Here is a 17564-nt window from a genome sequence, read left to right as displayed (position 1 = left end):
ACCAAGGCAGCTGCAACAACTCCCACTGCCCTCTGCCAACCTGCAGGTTTATTTTATATTGGGCAAGTGTCTGATTCAGTGGCTAGCTCACAAACCAGCCAAATCACCGAGGGCTGGAAGCTGCACTGCAGCCACACTGAGCTGGTGTTACCATCCCATTCCTCCCGAGGCTTACTTGGATGTTTGGGTTCAACTGCTACTCGCACGATCGGGGTTGCTTCAAAGTTGAGAGGGGTAAATGGTGGACAAGCAGGTGATGTTGACAGTGTTGCAGACTTCAGCACAAAATCTTGCAGGCCTCCTATTCCTAATAGAAATTGGGGGAAAAAAAAAGGCAAAACAACAAAAAAAGATCACCAACTGTCATATTAAATGAGACTAAAAACATGATCATCAAGTTAAAAAAAGGTGAAATCATTCTAATCACAAAGGGAGGATTCAAGAATTCCTCACTGTCCATATGAAGTATCTGTTAAGATACTTGTCCATAAACTGGGTTCTTAAGTCTTTGGTGTGACATTTGATATTTAGTCTCACAGTTCCCACTGCATTCCCTCAGTATTTTAAAAGGCATGTTTATAGCTCTGAAGAACAGAAAGGACATGAGGAATTTTTTCCCTTCTAAGATGTCCAAGCCTTTGTACAGCTCAGATTTAATTCTGGTGGTTTAAATTTAGAAAAATTTAGATTGCACGAGGCCTGCAATGGTCATCCAGTCCAACCTCCAGGCCAAAGCCAGGGGAACATCACAATTAGATCAAGTTGCTCAGGACCTTCTTCTCAAGATTTAAACACTCTTCACAGTAGAGACTGCACAGCCTCTGCTGGCAACCTCCTCCAGTTATTATTCATTATTATTATTGTGAAGAATGCTTTTTTTTTCTTTCCACCCCCTCATGCCCATTTGGGATTCACTTTTTGTCCAACTTGATTCTTGTAAAAATGAATTCATCCCATTGTAAGCTATTAATTCTCATTCTATTATACATTATAATGCTGACAAGTTGAAGAAAAGTGAGATTAAATTGTAGTGATAAGAGAAAATATAGAAAAAATATTAGCTATAAATCTGCAAAATAGCTGCTGTAAATGCATACTGAGTTTTGGCTGGCTGGCACATTTAAGAGAATGTGAAATTATTGCCCTCAAATTCCTAACCAACTGCACATCATTCATAATTTAGTCAAAGCCATTAAAACACAACTAGAAGTATGTGAATAATCAAGACAACAAATAAAGCTGATATCCATTTATACAATCACTTTTCCTGATGCTCCTTCAATCATAAGCAATGAGCTTTGCAGTTCTAATGGAGTATAAATTAAATGAGCATATAACTTGTAATGCTATGACAAAAGTGAAACCTTCAGCTCATAATCTGTATCCCCCCAAAAATTAAATTCACATTATAGACTGCAGTATATTTGTGCTCCTTCCTCCTTATTGTCTCCTACATGAATGCCCAAGGAGTTCTTCACCCCAGCTCCCCATTATCACCCTAATACTTTTTTTTTTTGGCTTAGCTTTCTTCATTTGAGGCCAGAAACAAAGAGGGTCAGCTTCCACCCTATGAGATCATGCAAGAGTTTGAGTTCTGCTGCAGATTCAGCTGCAGAATCAGCCTGTTCCTCCAGCTCTGCAGGCTGGATGCCTGGCCAGCAGGGTAATCCAAAACCCAAAATGTCATTATATAAGAAAACCTGCCTCAAAATAACTGGAAGCAGAACAACATTCAATGGCTTTAAATGCAGGATTGCAGATGCTACAAGGAAAATAAATCTGTATAAACTCTGTGTTGCACCTGACCTATGACCAGCATGTATTTCCTCTTTTTCACTTATTCAACATGTGGTTTGAATGAAAAACAAATGCTGGATCATCATCACCACCAGGGACTGAGAAAAGGGATGGGTCCATTTTATTCTGATCTTCTCCAGCTGGTAAAATGAAAATGATTTAGAATGGGAGGCGAACAACTTCTTTGCGCAGTGTAATGTGAACCAGAGAAATAAAGTTACCAAATCTTACTTCAGATAGACTCACTCTTTTCTTAACACATTCCTTGTACTTTTACTGTCATGAAGAAAAGCTGAAGCTTTTTGCTCTCCTGTTTCACATTTGAAGGAAAAAATACATGAAATATAAGTGTCTGGCACCAGTAATACACTAAAAAGAAAAAACTGTCAGTTTTCATGAAAATCTGTTAGGCTTACAACCTGAGTGTTTTAATTGCTAAGTGTGTGAGCCAGCAGAGAGTTGTGTCCAGCCATGTTGAATCTATTTAATTTAAAAATTCGTATTAACAAATGTTGGAAAAAAATCTATAAAGATTCTTGGATACTCTTTTTGCATAATGTGATTACTAAGTAACTGCTAATGTGTTTTCTGAATAATTCCAGAGGAAGAGGTAACATAACTAATTCCAAAGCACCACATGTCATCAATGGAAGAATTCCACTAATTATGATGATACATAAATCTTAAAAGTTAGTTATTGTCCAGACCACTGAAATTTGCACATACTTACGTGAGATCACAGATCTCAGATGTGTATCGATATGGTACTTGAAAGGTCTTAGAAAAATCACTCAAAAACTAAGCCTTAAAAAAAGCCTGTGAGATAATGGTTAAGTAAGACTTTCAGGGTTGGTGGTTTGTTCTTTTAAAAGCAGACCAAATGATGGTTCATGGAGAATTATTACAGAGGTGATGAAATATGAGATTTACAAAGGTTCTTCTTTTATTTAGTCCCTTCTCTGACTTGCCCTAGAAGATAAGAATAATAAATCAAGTATATACCTACCTGTATCACCAGATATTAGCATATGATAGAAGCTAAATGATAAAAAGAGATAACATCATGACTGAAATTTTCAAAAGGAGTAGGAGTTTTAAGACAAGTCTCAATTTACTTTTCACTTCTACGTCTTGCTGGTAACCACTACACTTTACACAATAATTTTGCTGCCTTTAAAGTGTGCTTTTCCAGCTCAATTCAGCTATAAAGATCTGAACACATAAAAGATCAACTTCAAGGTATCTGTAATTAGTTTCTCTTGATGTAGAAAGATTTAGGCATTTAACGTTCTTTCAAGTTGAAAAAAAATGAAGCAGACACCACCAACATGCTAAAGTCTTTCAATCAGATAAGGGAATAATTTAGTTTGCAGTGTGAAAAATCAAACAAAGAAGAACGAAAGCTGTTTAAATTTTAACTTCTGCCACATTGTTACTAGCCTCAGCACATTAGTTCAGTCGATCTTTATCTTCTCTCACTGATGATATCACCACTTAAGTATCCCGGGCTGCTTTGGAATGGAGACTTGTCAGGCTTTGGACTAAACACCGTAAGCAACTAAGTAAAGCAGAGAGCTGATGTTAATCTTCCCAGTAAAGCTCTGTCTCCACTGAAATCTATCATTTCTTATCAATGATACCTCCTTAGAAAGATTAGGACCTTACAATATGTAAAGCCTCCTGGTTTAAATGCTCCATGCACTTCTCTATGGATCAGTGAAGACCATGCAGGCTCCCCCATCATTCATGTGAATTATGTAGGTGTGAGGCAATCTTCTGTAAATCTACACAATCTGAAATCTCAAAGTGAGCATGTGCCTGTTGTTCCAACGGGATTGTACAAACACAATGACACCTCTATAATTATCTTTGAGCAGTAATACAAATACATTTATTATGCCCTGTGAGAGACATTTTAAAAGAAACATCTTTAAAATGTGATTTAAAAAATAAGTATGAGAAAACAAATTCACAAATCCACCTTAAGAGTATGATTGGATCTAGATGTTTCCAGTTCATTCTTGAAGTAAACAGGCTAAAGGCCGACCAAAACAAACAGAAGAACAAATTATATTTGCCAAATAATATCAAAATAATAAAAAAATCAAGGAAAATCCTTCCATATCAATAACCATTCTTTCTCAAATCTATGCAAATAATTCTCCTTTTCCCGGTATGTAGCTTAAGACTGCAAAACATTATACCATTAGCACACTGTTACCTATTGGGTGACTAACACTGGTTCACTGTAACCAGATAAACTTTAAGCATCAGCCTCCAGCCCTTCACTCTCTAATTAAAAAAAAAAAAAAAAAGGAGGGATTTTGTAAAGAGAAAGTGGCTTTTGGTAGGATTAAACTCAGTTACAATAATATGCCTTTTATATTTGAGGAATCTTAAAAGGTTTCACTAATCACTGAGATTATACGACTGTAACTGCAGGGACAAGTAGCTAGTAGGGCTTAAGAATAACTCATATTATATGTTTATCACCTCAGATTTTAAGCATGTTTCTCCTTCGTCTCACGGGCACTGCAGAGAGAGATCTGAGGGCAGAATTTGACCTTTCTATATTAGAAACTATTTCTAGAAGAGAAGGGAATGTAAGTCAAGACACAGACCACATTCTAGTTGAGATTTCATCAACTTTTCCTATAATGCACACCACATGTTAGCACAGATTGCTGGTGAGCCTCCTCTTCTCATCTCTAATTGTGCACTTCCCCCTCAATTCTTACTTGTTTCTAGGCAAATGAAATTGTTTGCATGGAAAAAAGAATATTGTAAGGTATGTGCATGGTCTCAGCTACTCTCAGTTCCAATCACTTCACAGGAAAGTTAATTAAACATTTTCTTTTTCCATTTTCCCATTCTTTTTTCTTGAGCTGAATCTAAAAATCACCAGAACCCAACAGACTGTGGAACCATTTATCCCACCTTCTTCCTCAGTTTCAAAACCACAAGTTCTACCTGAGTGTACACTAGAGATTAACATGAATGCAGTTTCTCAACACCAAGGTATTAACATGTAATTTTATTATAAAATTTTACTTCTCGGTTCACAGCAGTTGAGGGGAAATTGAGCCTAACTTTCTGATCAGATGGGAGTAAACTCAGCCATATTACAAATAATGCTACAAGAAAACTCCCTCTCCCCAAGGGGCACAATTGTGGTAAGACACTGAATGCAATAAGCAGCTTTTGACACAAGAAACAACTCAGTCCTTCACTACTGAATCCTCAGGAAGTGAAAGATGAAACAAGGCTGGAGCACCCCACTGAGTTCTTTCAGGAAAAAAACAGCAGTTCAAAGAACAAAGCTGTCTGCTTTCTTTCTCCTTGCAAGGAGAGCAAGGATACAGTCTAAGAGTAGTTCCACTAAAATGTCCCATTACTAGATGATAGTTTCTAGAGGATTGCAAACACACATCATGAGTAAACCAGCCTCATTTATCTTCTGCTGAGTGTCTTTGGGATAAAACACCACATATTACATTAGGCCCTTAGACTGGATGCTAACACACATTTCCCTAAGTGCTGATTGAGCTGACAATTCTAATTATGAACATTCCTATACTTCTTCAGATGAGACTACAAACAATTTCAAGGAAACTGTAAGAGACTACAAACAATTTCAAGGAAACTGAAAAAAAATTCCTTTATATTAAACAGTAACATCTTCAAAACGTTACAGTGAATGGCTTGAGATCTACCTGCAATCAGTCTGTGTGACAAAACTGACATCAAAGCTGAGTCAGAAATTTGCTTGCTAAAATAGAAATTTACTTTAAAGAAAACAGAATTAACCAAAATCTGCTAACATTCCAAATCTGGCTTCTGGATTTACAAACTGTTGTAGTTAAGATGAAATATTGATTTCCTTAAGCTGCTTAATGAGACCAATAACTACAGAAGATGAAAGTATTTCAAATAATCATGTTTTTCTTACGGTACACAATTATTTCATTTATCATGCCATACTAATTTTTGGAGCTTAGACTGAAGAAAATTATTCCAATTTTTCAGCATTTATGTTTAAGTGTCATTTTAGCATAGAAACCGAGGAATTTCGTACTTAGATCTGTAACAGGCCCCCATCCATCTTTATGTATTACGAAATCAATGTACTTGTAGCTCCACAGGAAAAAAAAAAAAAAAAAAGGAAAAAAAATCTTTACTCCAATTAAAACTACTTTAACCTTTTAACTGTAAAGCATTCTTGACAAAGGCGCTGAACAGCACCTTTTGTGGTTTTATAAAATGGTCACCAGCTGTCCTCAGCAGTATATACGCAATATATTTTGCCTTAGCCTACACATTAAAATTCCTTTCCACACACCAGCTCAATTTGACATCACTTGAAAGCAGCAATCCTGAACAACAGTAAATATGTGGACAGATCTCTGTGCAGTGTGACCACATAGGCACTGGAGCTCACTTCAGTTTCAGCCTCCATGTCAAATTAATGCTTCCTTTACTGCATGTGGGAAGCATTTAGTGCCATACAAACTCTGCAAGGGTTTCTGAAACACAAACCAAATTTTAGATTTATAATTACTTTAAATAGATTATTTTAATTTGACCTGACAGCGACACATCTGAATTTACTTATTTTTTAAAAAAAAATTACTACCAGAACTTCAGCACCACTTGAGAATGATTGCTGTCCCAAACACATGGAATTTAGGAATAGCTGCTCACCATATTTACTTTTATAATCTACACGTCTTTTGAAATGCTGATTTGTTGTTGAGGGGTTTTATTTAGTAATAGTAAATGTCCTTTTATAAATAAACAAACGAAATTGCTTGTTGTACTGGAAAACAGATCAGCTGAATTCCTATGAAGCATCCTATGCAGGAAAAAAAGTTGCCCAGCAATCCTCTAAGAAAAAAGAAACAAGCTTTAACTACACTCCCTGAAGACTCTACGTATCTTTCTGTGAGGATGAGAAATGGTTCAGGTGTAGCTCTGGAGGCCTCCCTGCACTCTTCACACATGTTGGCCATCCATGGCTGGCTCCCACTGGTAAAATGAGAAAACTATTAAACAAAAAACCAACCCCCCCCCAAACAACAACACCCTCATCCATCAACAAAACTCAAGAAAACATTGAAGTGTTTGGTAAAATACTTTACCTTAGGCTTGATATGAATAACTAAGTTTGTAAAAGGAACATACACCAAAAGATTCAAACTTCCCTCAAGCTAGCAGAAGAAAAAGACACATCTCCAGCAGTCATCTAGCAAAGACACATTTGATTGACTATTTGGACTATAAAAAGGAGAGAAAGTTATTTATCACCAACTTCTCTGGCTAGTTATATTAGAAAAAAGTAGAACAATCTTTTGCAGGACCATCATCAAAACGTTAGCTGTGCACACATGCTCAGTTCCAGAAATCTATTAACAGAGGACCACGTGCTAAAGGATCATGAAGAGAACAGATATCAGAAATATTAATCAAAACAATCTCTTCTCAATTTATTTCAACTTTTTTTTTTCAAATATTTCACCTGCATTGGAAGGTATGGATGTTCAAAGGCAGAGGAGAGGGAGGCAGCAGCCTGAGGCTGGGAGGGGAAGCATGGAATCACTTGTGCTCTATCTGACTGAGCATGAAAACTGTTTAACATCAAAAGATAGGAGATGAAAGCAAAGCCTTTCTACCTGAACATGTAGCAAAGCTCAATATTATTTCTCAGCAGACAATGGGAAGACATAAACCGCCATACAATAATTTACTATTTTATGGGAGTACTAGAGGCAAGATGCAAATGAACAAAGATCCAAAATCCATTAGGGGTTTCAGCACAATAGAAAACTTAATTCTTTCCAATTTCTTGATCAAATGCTTCCCATAACAGAGCAAAATAACTAATCTCAGCTAACAGATCAATAACATCAAATGATTTCTTCATAAATCAGACTAGTTATAGCATAGTCCACAAACCACCCAAAGAGCAAATGCCATGTTAGGCTTTATTCAGTTCCAGTAAAGTCTCCTGAAAATGGGCAGACTTCATGTATACAATGTTTTCTTAAACTGTAGATTTAAGAAGATTGTAAAATATAACTAACGTCTGTTACTTCCCAGAATCAATTATAAGATGTTAAAATTAATTAAGCTTTCAGGCATTGATCTTGCAAAGAATGAATTTTAATCTGTAGAAGTCTTGGAAGGTTTGTCATGTTTGCCTAGGAAAAGCCACATGAACATATTCCTACAAATCCTGCATTACATATCCCAGGTACAGGGGGAATTTAGAATCTACGACTAGAAGTGTCAATTACAAAGGACAATGGCAGACAGTTCAAAAGCTCATTAAATTTTGTCCATCCATGTGCTGATTTATGTTTAACTGTAGGATCCTAGTATACATGATTTATATTTCATTATTTAAAGAAAGAACATAAGGCCTTTATCATCCAATCCATCAGATAAATGCAAATACAGACTAACCAGCTATAAGGATATTCCAGATAGCACAGGCAGAAGCAGCACACTGACTACCAAATGTGTACAGCATCCTGTGGGAAAAGCCTGAGCCATTGACCATTTATCCTGCTAACTTGTAAGACATGCAAGTAACTAATTAAAATTCAATTTTCCAAGACCTGACCCAATGGCTAATGCTCTCTTTTAAAGGCAGCCTCCCCACCCCCAACACATCTGTCTGTAAGTGATTTATGCTGCCTGATTTTGTTGCCTTGGGAAATATGGCTTAGAGTCTTCCAAAGCACCATGAATAATGGACTGCTTCAGTCTGCATTATACAGAAATTGATGTTTACTTTAAATACAGTAATTTTCAAGATGGATAAAGAAGAATATAAAATTTCACTTCAAGCTAAAAGAAACCTTTAAGTAGCTCATTTATAGTTACATAAGCAATACTATTTTGGCAAATAATTAATCAGAAGGATTCTAACCAAATAAAGCACCTTTCAAATGTCTCATATTTGGACTATTTGATATAATGGGTAAAAAACAGATGGCATTAGAGGGAACAGGGATGTCTTAAATACACTTGTTATATCAGCAGCCTAGGTAGTCATTGATAATGAGTTATTTATCACATGTTCCAGTTTAATAGCTAAACTAATTAAAAAATAAACAGAAAATGCACTCAAATTGTAAAAAAAGAAAAAAAAAATAAAAAAGTTGCTGCCACCTGAAAACCTGTTAGGGGGCCATTAATACTGACCTCAGATTGAAAATAATTATTTTCCCACAACTTTATATTTAAACAATGGATTTTAAAAGTCAGCTTCATGTTAAGTAGTACTGCCAGTCTGCCTGTGAGTAAACTAAGCATACCAAAATCAAGTATATTTAAAATGTAAAAAACCCCTAAAAATTAAGAATGCTATTTATCCTCCTTATCCCTCCAAACCTTTTTTCCCCAAAGGAAAGAAGACTGTAATTTTCACCCTAATTTCTGATTACTTCAGTTAATGTATCATCGAGAGTTATTACTGTAATTTGCAGTCTGCATAATTTTGACTTCCTAAAATATTGCAACATATTAACTTCCATTAGCTCTAGTACAAGAAAAAAATGGGAAAGAAATACATAGATCATTCCAAAGGTATGAGAATTCTTAGGACTAGTGCAGAGGACCACATCATAAAACTGAGCTTTAAAACACTCCTCTATTTTAAAATGATGATATTAAATAGAACTAATCTTGATTTTTAATGCCTTGTTGTAAAGAAACCCAAAACCCAAAAAAACCCCAACTACTAAGATTTAATTTTATTTACATCATATGAGTCTATATGCATTGAGAAGATCTCCAACACTGCTGTATTCATTTGCTACAGGCATGAGCCTCACAGTGACAAAAGATACCAGGGAGGGAGCTTGGAGCTTTAACACCACCACATCTGGAAAACTCTGTGTATTAATTCCTTTTTTTACAGGAATATCAGCAGTCACTGACCAATTCATTTGCATTCAAGGATAAAAGGAAAAGAGACCCCCACCCCAAAAGGCAGTCTGAGAACTCCATCCCAAGTACAGCTGGGATGACCCACAGCCAGCTCTCCCCTAAACCACCAAGCCTGTCACCACTTCTGGCTCCCCAGCACCAGCATTTGTCAGACTCTGGGTGACACAGGCCAGGATACTAAATAAACAGAGTAAAACAAATCTAATAAAAAGCAATTTTCCCCCTCACCCAATTTGCATGCCCTCAACTATTAACAAATTAAGAGGCTGTTTCTGAAATTTTGTCCAGGACCAGGCAACTCAACATATTAATCCTAGTGAAACCCCAATGGCACAATGATACCAACCATAACACCAGGTGAAACACCACCATCTCCAAAAACTAGTTGAGAGACCTTTTCCCATCTACATAGAGGGAGCAGCTAACACCTCTAGGTTGTGAAAAAAGTTCATTTGATTCCATGCCCCACCTCTGTGCCCTGCCAAAGGAAGCCAGGCTGGCTGACATTGTGCTGCCTAAGCAGCAGAGCCCACAGATGAGGTATCCAGTGTCACCCACAGGCAACAGCAGCGGCTCGGCTGCTGCTACAAGACAAAGCAAAACCTTAAAACACACACATAAAAAAGTCAGCTGCTTTTCTGAACAGAAGAAATGTGGCCATTTGCCACTGCTCTGTATCAGCTTTAAACGCTTTGGAAGAGTTCCAGATAGATAAACCTTTTTTACTAAAAATGAGAGGCATTTCTGCTGAAAATGCCTGAGCACTGAAATGAGTCTTTTTGGTTGAGAGGCAAGGCTTTCAACACAGTATGTCATACTTCCTGATGGCACTGCGGACACAAAAGAATCTGTTAAAAATGGAGTATGTTTTTAGTCCCATGTCCAAAGTAAACACAACTCCTGTAATCACACAGGCTCCCCTCAACAACTTTTAAACATGTTGTCAACTTCCACTAAGTTCACCAGGGAGAGAGAGCAGAGGGTTCAGGTGTAATTAAGTTTCCACAAGTTATGTAAAATCATTGGCTAAGTACTGAAGGGAGACCAAAATTGGTGATCTCACTGAAGAAAGGGCAGGCAAAACACGATCATTTCATGTCCTGCCTGGAGCAGCTGCCTGGCGACCAGCACGCGCATCCCGGCGGCCAACTGGGACACAACTGCAGCAGAGAGGGGAGCTGAGGATTTTAAGGACATCAGTCCACAGGAATCCAGGCTTTGTTAGTAACACTGCTCAGAGAACTTTCTTTTTGAACATCACAAAACAATTATTCTTTTGTGCAAAAGCTCCGAAAAATATAACCACCAGGACTCCAGACATTTTGCATCCCATTTTGAGAGCTTCTCAATCATGTGTGCTTTCATCAGCTCCAGCAGGCTAAAGAGTGGGGAGTGGGCATGCAGGTCTTGTTTAAGTGCAATAACTGATGGAACAAGAACTACCAGCAGGTTGCATTTTCATTTACAGTAACGGGTTCACAGCCATGCAGCTCACACCAGTTGGTGACCCAATACTTCAATATTGTACAAATCTTAACATATGACACTTGGAAAACACCAAGCCTTTGCATGAGTATGAGTTGTTCAATATTACATTTCAGAAATGCAGTTAGTCACTGAAACAGACTTGTATCAAAGCTGGCATTTCATTGAAGCTTAAAATGTCAGTAACAGATAGACTGACTAATGTCCCATACATTAACTTAAACAACTGTAGAACTTACACACTCAGAGTGGAGTTTTTCTATTTTCCCACCAGTACATTGTCTCAGCACAGGTCTGGCTACATTCAAAACAATAACAGTGCACTTAAATCAACATCAAGAATCTTAGAAAAACCTCCCGACTTCCAATTTATTGGGATGACAGAAATTACCTCTATTCTGTCAGAAAAACTTTGACTCACATCACAGCTGGGGTCCTTACACTCCCTGCTGTTTTCCTACTGCAATCTCACTGTTTTCACACAGACAAGGACCAGAAGCAAAGACTGCAATGTAAAATTCTCTCCACCAAATTAGGTGAATTATCTACCAAAACATGCACACAAAAGGAAGGTTACCAAATGTAAAACCCCACAAAAAAACATTAGCTACAGTCCATGACAGTCACAACAGAGGAGCAGCTGTGGAAAATGGAACTTCTAATTTTTCAAAAACACTCTTGAATTTTGCCCCTATACACAACAGACCTCACTGGAGGGAATTAGGTAGTAAGGAGCAAGAAAGTTTAGAAAAGAACCCTACCCTTCTTTTAGTCTTAATTAGATGCAAAAAGATATCTAAATTTGGTTCCAGACATTAATGACAAAATTTTAAATACAATCAAGTAAGGTGAGGAGGTGTTCTGCATCTTAAGACATAAACTCAATGTTAACAGCCTTTCAAACATTATTTCTTGTCTCTGACTGGAATTTAATAATTCTTTATACAAAATGTTCTTACCCATTCAGATCCTGAAACATGTAAAACTAGAAGTACTATCTAGACTTGCTCTTTTCAAATTGATCATGAAATGACAATAGTTTTTACTAGGTAAACATAAATGGAGTTGAAACTTACACTGCTTGGTTTGCAGAACACTTCTAGTAAATATCAGCTTTTCCAATTATTTACTAAATCAAAAAGCACTACAAACAATCTAAACTTTGAGCCTAAAGTATCCAGCGCTGCCCCTTTAACAGTGTTGTTTAGCAGTGCTCCACAGTTTGACATCAGTTGATAATCCTAAATATAGCTGTGCCTTAAGTCCCCCCCACAGCTCCCAGCCCAGACAAAGCCAGCTCCATGACTCACAGCCCGACACAGGCCAAACAACCCTCACGACACTTCTGCAACTTCATCTGAGACACCAACAACATCCAGATCTGGGATAATATTTAGAAAATAAGTCACTGAAACACAGCCTTTGTTAACAGTCTCTTGACTTTTTAACCTTGCTGTTTGTTACACAGGATTGTGATTCTCTGTGAATCACGTTCCTTCAGTCGGGTTATGTGCAAAAATTGCTCCAAGCTGCTCTTCCCCACTCTGACTGCCATGCCCTCAGTGCAACCCCTCACTGCTTTTTCCGAGCTCCTGGAAGAAGCTCTGGTAACAACAGACAATGCAAGCAAAGCAGAAACGTCCAAAGGAAGAAATGAAGGCTTCTGTGGCAAGTCCAAATGTAGAAGTAGAGGCATTTCACAGGCACAGATGGAATTTATTTATTGTAAGGGTGCTGTGTATTACAGGCACCAGGGCTACCACACAGTAAAAGCTTCTCCACACCAGGTGGGAAAGCAGGAATCCTGCTCCTCTCCCCCTTACATTTCACATTAGGAAGTGCTCCAGCAGGAATTTAGAACACATTCAAGTAAATTGCCCTCACAGATTAGTGGTTTTGCATAAACAATGCCAGTTAAAAGAAGAACTTTTTCATTTGCTTAGGCTGTGGTTAACTAAAATATTCTCATATAGTTTTACTTTATTGACATGGGGTAACTGAGGTAATACAAATTAAAAGTAGAGGTAGAATAACAGAAATACAATACAGAGAGAAAGGTGGAATGGAAAGGGAAAACAAGAGGTTAACAGTAAGACTTGGGCTGGGGAGCTTAGGGAGAAGGGTCGATTTCAGAGCCATGTTAACACTCCAAAAACAGCTGAGGGAGGTCCAGCCTAATTTCTACAGTCGGGCTATTACTCTGGCAGAAGGCAATTAGTGTAGCCATGAAAGTTAAAGAAACATTCAGAGAGCAGCTCCTTTTCTATAAAACAGTAGCTTTTCTCAGGACAAAGAAAGTGTCAAAAAAAAAGAAGCTGAACAAGACGTTTTCACGGCAGTGGCTTTACTTAACACTACACTGCCTCTGAAACCTGTACATTTCCAAGTTGAGCTAATAAATAGGAACCATGCTGATTGCAGATTTTTGGCTCTCAGGCTACTCGGTGAGATTAATTTAATTTAGAGTCAAAACATTTGTAGATTTTCTGCATGAAGAAATGTACATTAAAAACTATGATCCAAAGTTTCCACTACACTGACAGTACTGTGAATCCGTATGAGACCTTCATCCAAAGTTGAAAGAGCAGCACTTTTTGTATTGTATGAAAAACAGTGCCCTCTGGCTTCACATTAAATGGGAGTAAGAAAACAGTCTAAGAATAAAACAAGTTAACTGGTTCCTATAGCCAGTTCTTGTAAAAAACATGAGAAATTACATGGCAATTCTCTAATTACCCTAATTTGTCAAGGAATCATCACAACTCTGATGCCCTGAATATTGAGATATTTCATATACAAATTAAAATATAATCCTTATCAGACAGAAACACTGTACATGTTTCAAGAAACTGAAACTCTGAAAAACAGAAAACCACTAAATTTGTTCTTTAGAACTGTTTTGTTCACAGAATTCTTGTTTAAAGTAAAAAGATGGTAAAAGCCTTATTCAATCAAATCTACATAAAGAAGTTTCAAATTTGCAGAATCTTAGAAAAGATTTTATACAGAAACAGAGAAGATTATAGATATTCAAAAGAACTGTATATTTTTATTGCTAAACACAAACAGAGAGCAACTTCCTGGTGTACTAAAGGTGAAAAGGGAAAGATTTAAAAGAAAATACTCAGAAGTGAAGAACTATGCAAAAGTAGTGACAAACTAGATGTAATTAACAAAGCCTACATTGCCTAGGAAAACCATGTTTATTTATCCATCACTTCAGGGCACAGAGAGGATAACATTTTGAGACAACTAAACTAAATTCTAGATCCAAGTTTCTCCTCCCCTGCCCAAAGTGTTACACATGGTAAATTTCAGCAGTATAAACACCAGGAATGAAAACATTTTCTATCATTAATACAATTATTTGAGTTATTTAGGTTGTGTTGGGGAAAACACAGTGCTCAAGACTGCAAAGAATAAAGAAGCAAGACTCTTATTTAAGGCCTGGCAAGAGAGAAGCTGTTAGCAACAGACGTGCACACACATGTGAAATACATCTCTGTGATACAGAAAGCAATGATTATCCACATGGATAACTTTATGATTTAATGTCATCTTTTACAGCCTTCTGTATCTTTGCAACTGCACACTTGAGTAAAAGTCCAGACTAAATGACACCTACAAGGCAGTATTCCAGTTATAATTTTATTTAGTTACCTGCCCCCAAGTATACTATGACTTGATGCTGACAACTACATTTCACAGCAACCTTTTAGTACATGAACTGACTACCTGTGCAATGAAGCTGCAACTTAATTCATCTGATAGAAATTGAACTTTATCTGCCAAAAACAGATAAAGGAATAGCCAGATGATTAAAAGTACACAGGTATTTTCAAAGATTTCAGAATTTGATTCATGTGCACCATCACAGTAGCAAGAGAGACACATTTTCCATAAATAACACTGCAAAACCCCAAATCCTTTTAGTATAGAACTTCTGTTCTGCATTGGTAATTGGACACATTCCTAAAGAGATTTGATTGATGGTGTCTTTTTCATGTCTGAATGACTATACATGAATTTACATGCAGAAAGGCATTATTTTCAAACCCATTTGTGCTTAAAGCAATTATTCTGCACCTATTTCTGAAATGACACTGAATACTGTTTGAATTTTAGAAAACCCATGGTCACATGAAATAAAGGAAATGTTCCTTCAAAACAGGTTTCTGAAAGTTTGAGTTCTACAGCAACAACTTCTGGAAAGGCAATTCTCTAGCACAGTTATTTCAGAAGGAAGAAAAGCCTAATGCTGTTTTGTACAGAGGGATAAAAGTTTCAATTACAAAGTCTAAATACAGAGCCTTGTTAAATCAGATAACTTACAGCTCTGTTAAAAAGTGAGCCCCAAACACTAACTCCTCAAGTGAGGCCTGTTTGCTGAATCTCTCAGACATTTACTCTAATGCCCTGATGTCCCAAACTGATGTTCCCACTCCTGATCCAGCATTTCACAGCTGCACTAACAGGCAGGATTTTCTTAGAAATAGAATGTTATTAACTTTGAGAACAAAACTGAAGTCACTGTGGTTCCTCTACTATAGATCCTCATTTAGTAATGGATACTAAAGTCTCTTTAGAGATTTTCCAGCAATCAAGGCAGGTTAGATGGTTTCCCTTAGAGCCACATCAGAGGAAAGGAGGGAGCAAACAGCTACACTACAGACACCTACTAAGAAATGCTGACATTCTAGTTTTAAAGAGGATACTGGCTTAAAAAAAATACAACACACCAAAGGAAAAAAGCATGCTCCAAGCAATTTTTATAAGCAGACTAAGGGGCATAGCATTCAGGCTCTTCAAATGAAAACATGAGGTCATTTCCCCAAATGATCACTGACGTATCTCAGCATGCTGTAAAAAATCCCAAATGCAACACTGCAGATGTGAGCTGAACAAATAATCTCAAAACTTCACCTTAGGATTTCTCTTACCATTTTACAATGATGATTGATTTACATTAACTACTACAACTTCTTCTATTCATACGGTATTGGAAAAGAGGTTCATTAGCCAAGTAATAAATATGGGTATTTCTGTAGATAACTGTTCTCCCTTTATTTTTACATGCACTTTCACAGAGGGAGAGACTGAAAATAGTACACTGATGCTGACTTAAAGACAGTAAGGTGTGAAATACTGGGGGAAATCCCTATCTTTTCATTTTAAAGAGACTAGCAAAATTACACCCATCCAACCGCTCAGAGATTTGGAGATTTTGGAGATAAGCCAGGGAGTACCTGTGAGCTAAAGCCAGTTAGCTACTGAAAGGCTGAGTAACACCTGCCCAGGGGCAGTGACTGCAGAGGTCAATTGTCCCCTCTGACACAAGAGGAGTCAGGCCCCTCTACCACTGGCCCTGAACTCTGAACAATGAGCAGCAGTGTGATAACAGGCATTGGACAAAATTGAAGTTTCATGACCAAGAATCATTTATTTCTGCAATAAACTCTGGGGTGATAAACAGACAACTGCCTGCACCTCAGAGCCTGTGCCCACTCTATTTCTAGATGTTTATATTAAGGAGCTGCATGTGGCTGCTGCTCTGAGCTCCTTCAAGCAGCAGTGCTATGAAATTGTCTCGATTCTTGCCAGCCCCACTGCTGCCCACAGGCACACAAGCAGCAACAACCGACACTGACAAGTCTGGGCAGTTTTCCTTCTGGCATTATTTGGGAAATCTCAAGCAGCAGCAAGTAGCTGTGTGCATACAAACCCCAAGGAATCAGGAGTGCTTGCCTCACATTTGAGAAATTATACAGAAATCTAATTTCCATTCACATAAAAGCTCAGTTTTTACAGATTATAAAAATTAAAAGTTGCTATAAAACTGACATAGAATGTTTCATTGCATTCTCCACTTTCCTCAAAAGCTTAATAATTTGCATTTTTTTGACACTATAATCCAGCAGGGGTCAAGAGCAAATTTACAGACATTGTTATAAATGAATGTATTATGACTTTAACTTAAATAGTCTTATACAGTTTAAAATTTGAACTATGATTTAAAAGACCCCTGTATTTTAGTGGCAAGACTAAAAACATTTGTAAGATCTCATAATCAACTCCTGAAAATTAGAGCAGAGAACATTCCAGAAGCACTAGAGAATTTAGAAGTGTTTCTCGTCAGAAAGGATTACTACACTTATGATTTCCTTTTATAGTCTTAATAAGCTTCACTCAGAAAAACAGAAAAAATATAGATACTCAAAAAGCAATTTAAATTCTCAAAAAAAAAAAAAACAACCAACCAAAAAGACCCACCAAGAAACCCCTAAACAAAAAGGGCCTTATAAGGAAACTATTAACCATTCAAAGTATGC

The 17564-nt window shown here is 37.2% G+C and overlaps 1 protein-coding gene across 3 annotated transcripts in view; it reads right to left on the bottom strand.

Moving 5' to 3' along the window:
- Positions 1-17564, bottom strand: part of EFL1 (elongation factor like GTPase 1) — a 62984-nt gene that overhangs the window by 20284 nt on the left and 25136 nt on the right. For all 3 annotated transcript variants that reach the window (XM_064389075.1, XM_064389076.1, XM_064389077.1), the window contains one exon: positions 176-307. In XM_064389075.1, the coding sequence (XP_064245145.1) occupies positions 176-307 (132 nt within the window). The remainder of the gene's footprint in view (positions 1-175; positions 308-17564) is intronic.

Source organism: Passer domesticus, chromosome 14 (assembly GCF_036417665.1).
Source record: "Passer domesticus isolate bPasDom1 chromosome 14, bPasDom1.hap1, whole genome shotgun sequence".
NCBI classification, from domain to species: domain Eukaryota; kingdom Metazoa; phylum Chordata; class Aves; order Passeriformes; family Passeridae; genus Passer; species Passer domesticus.
Note: the sequence above shows the minus strand (reverse complement) of the source record. Positions and strands in the feature narration are given on the sequence as shown.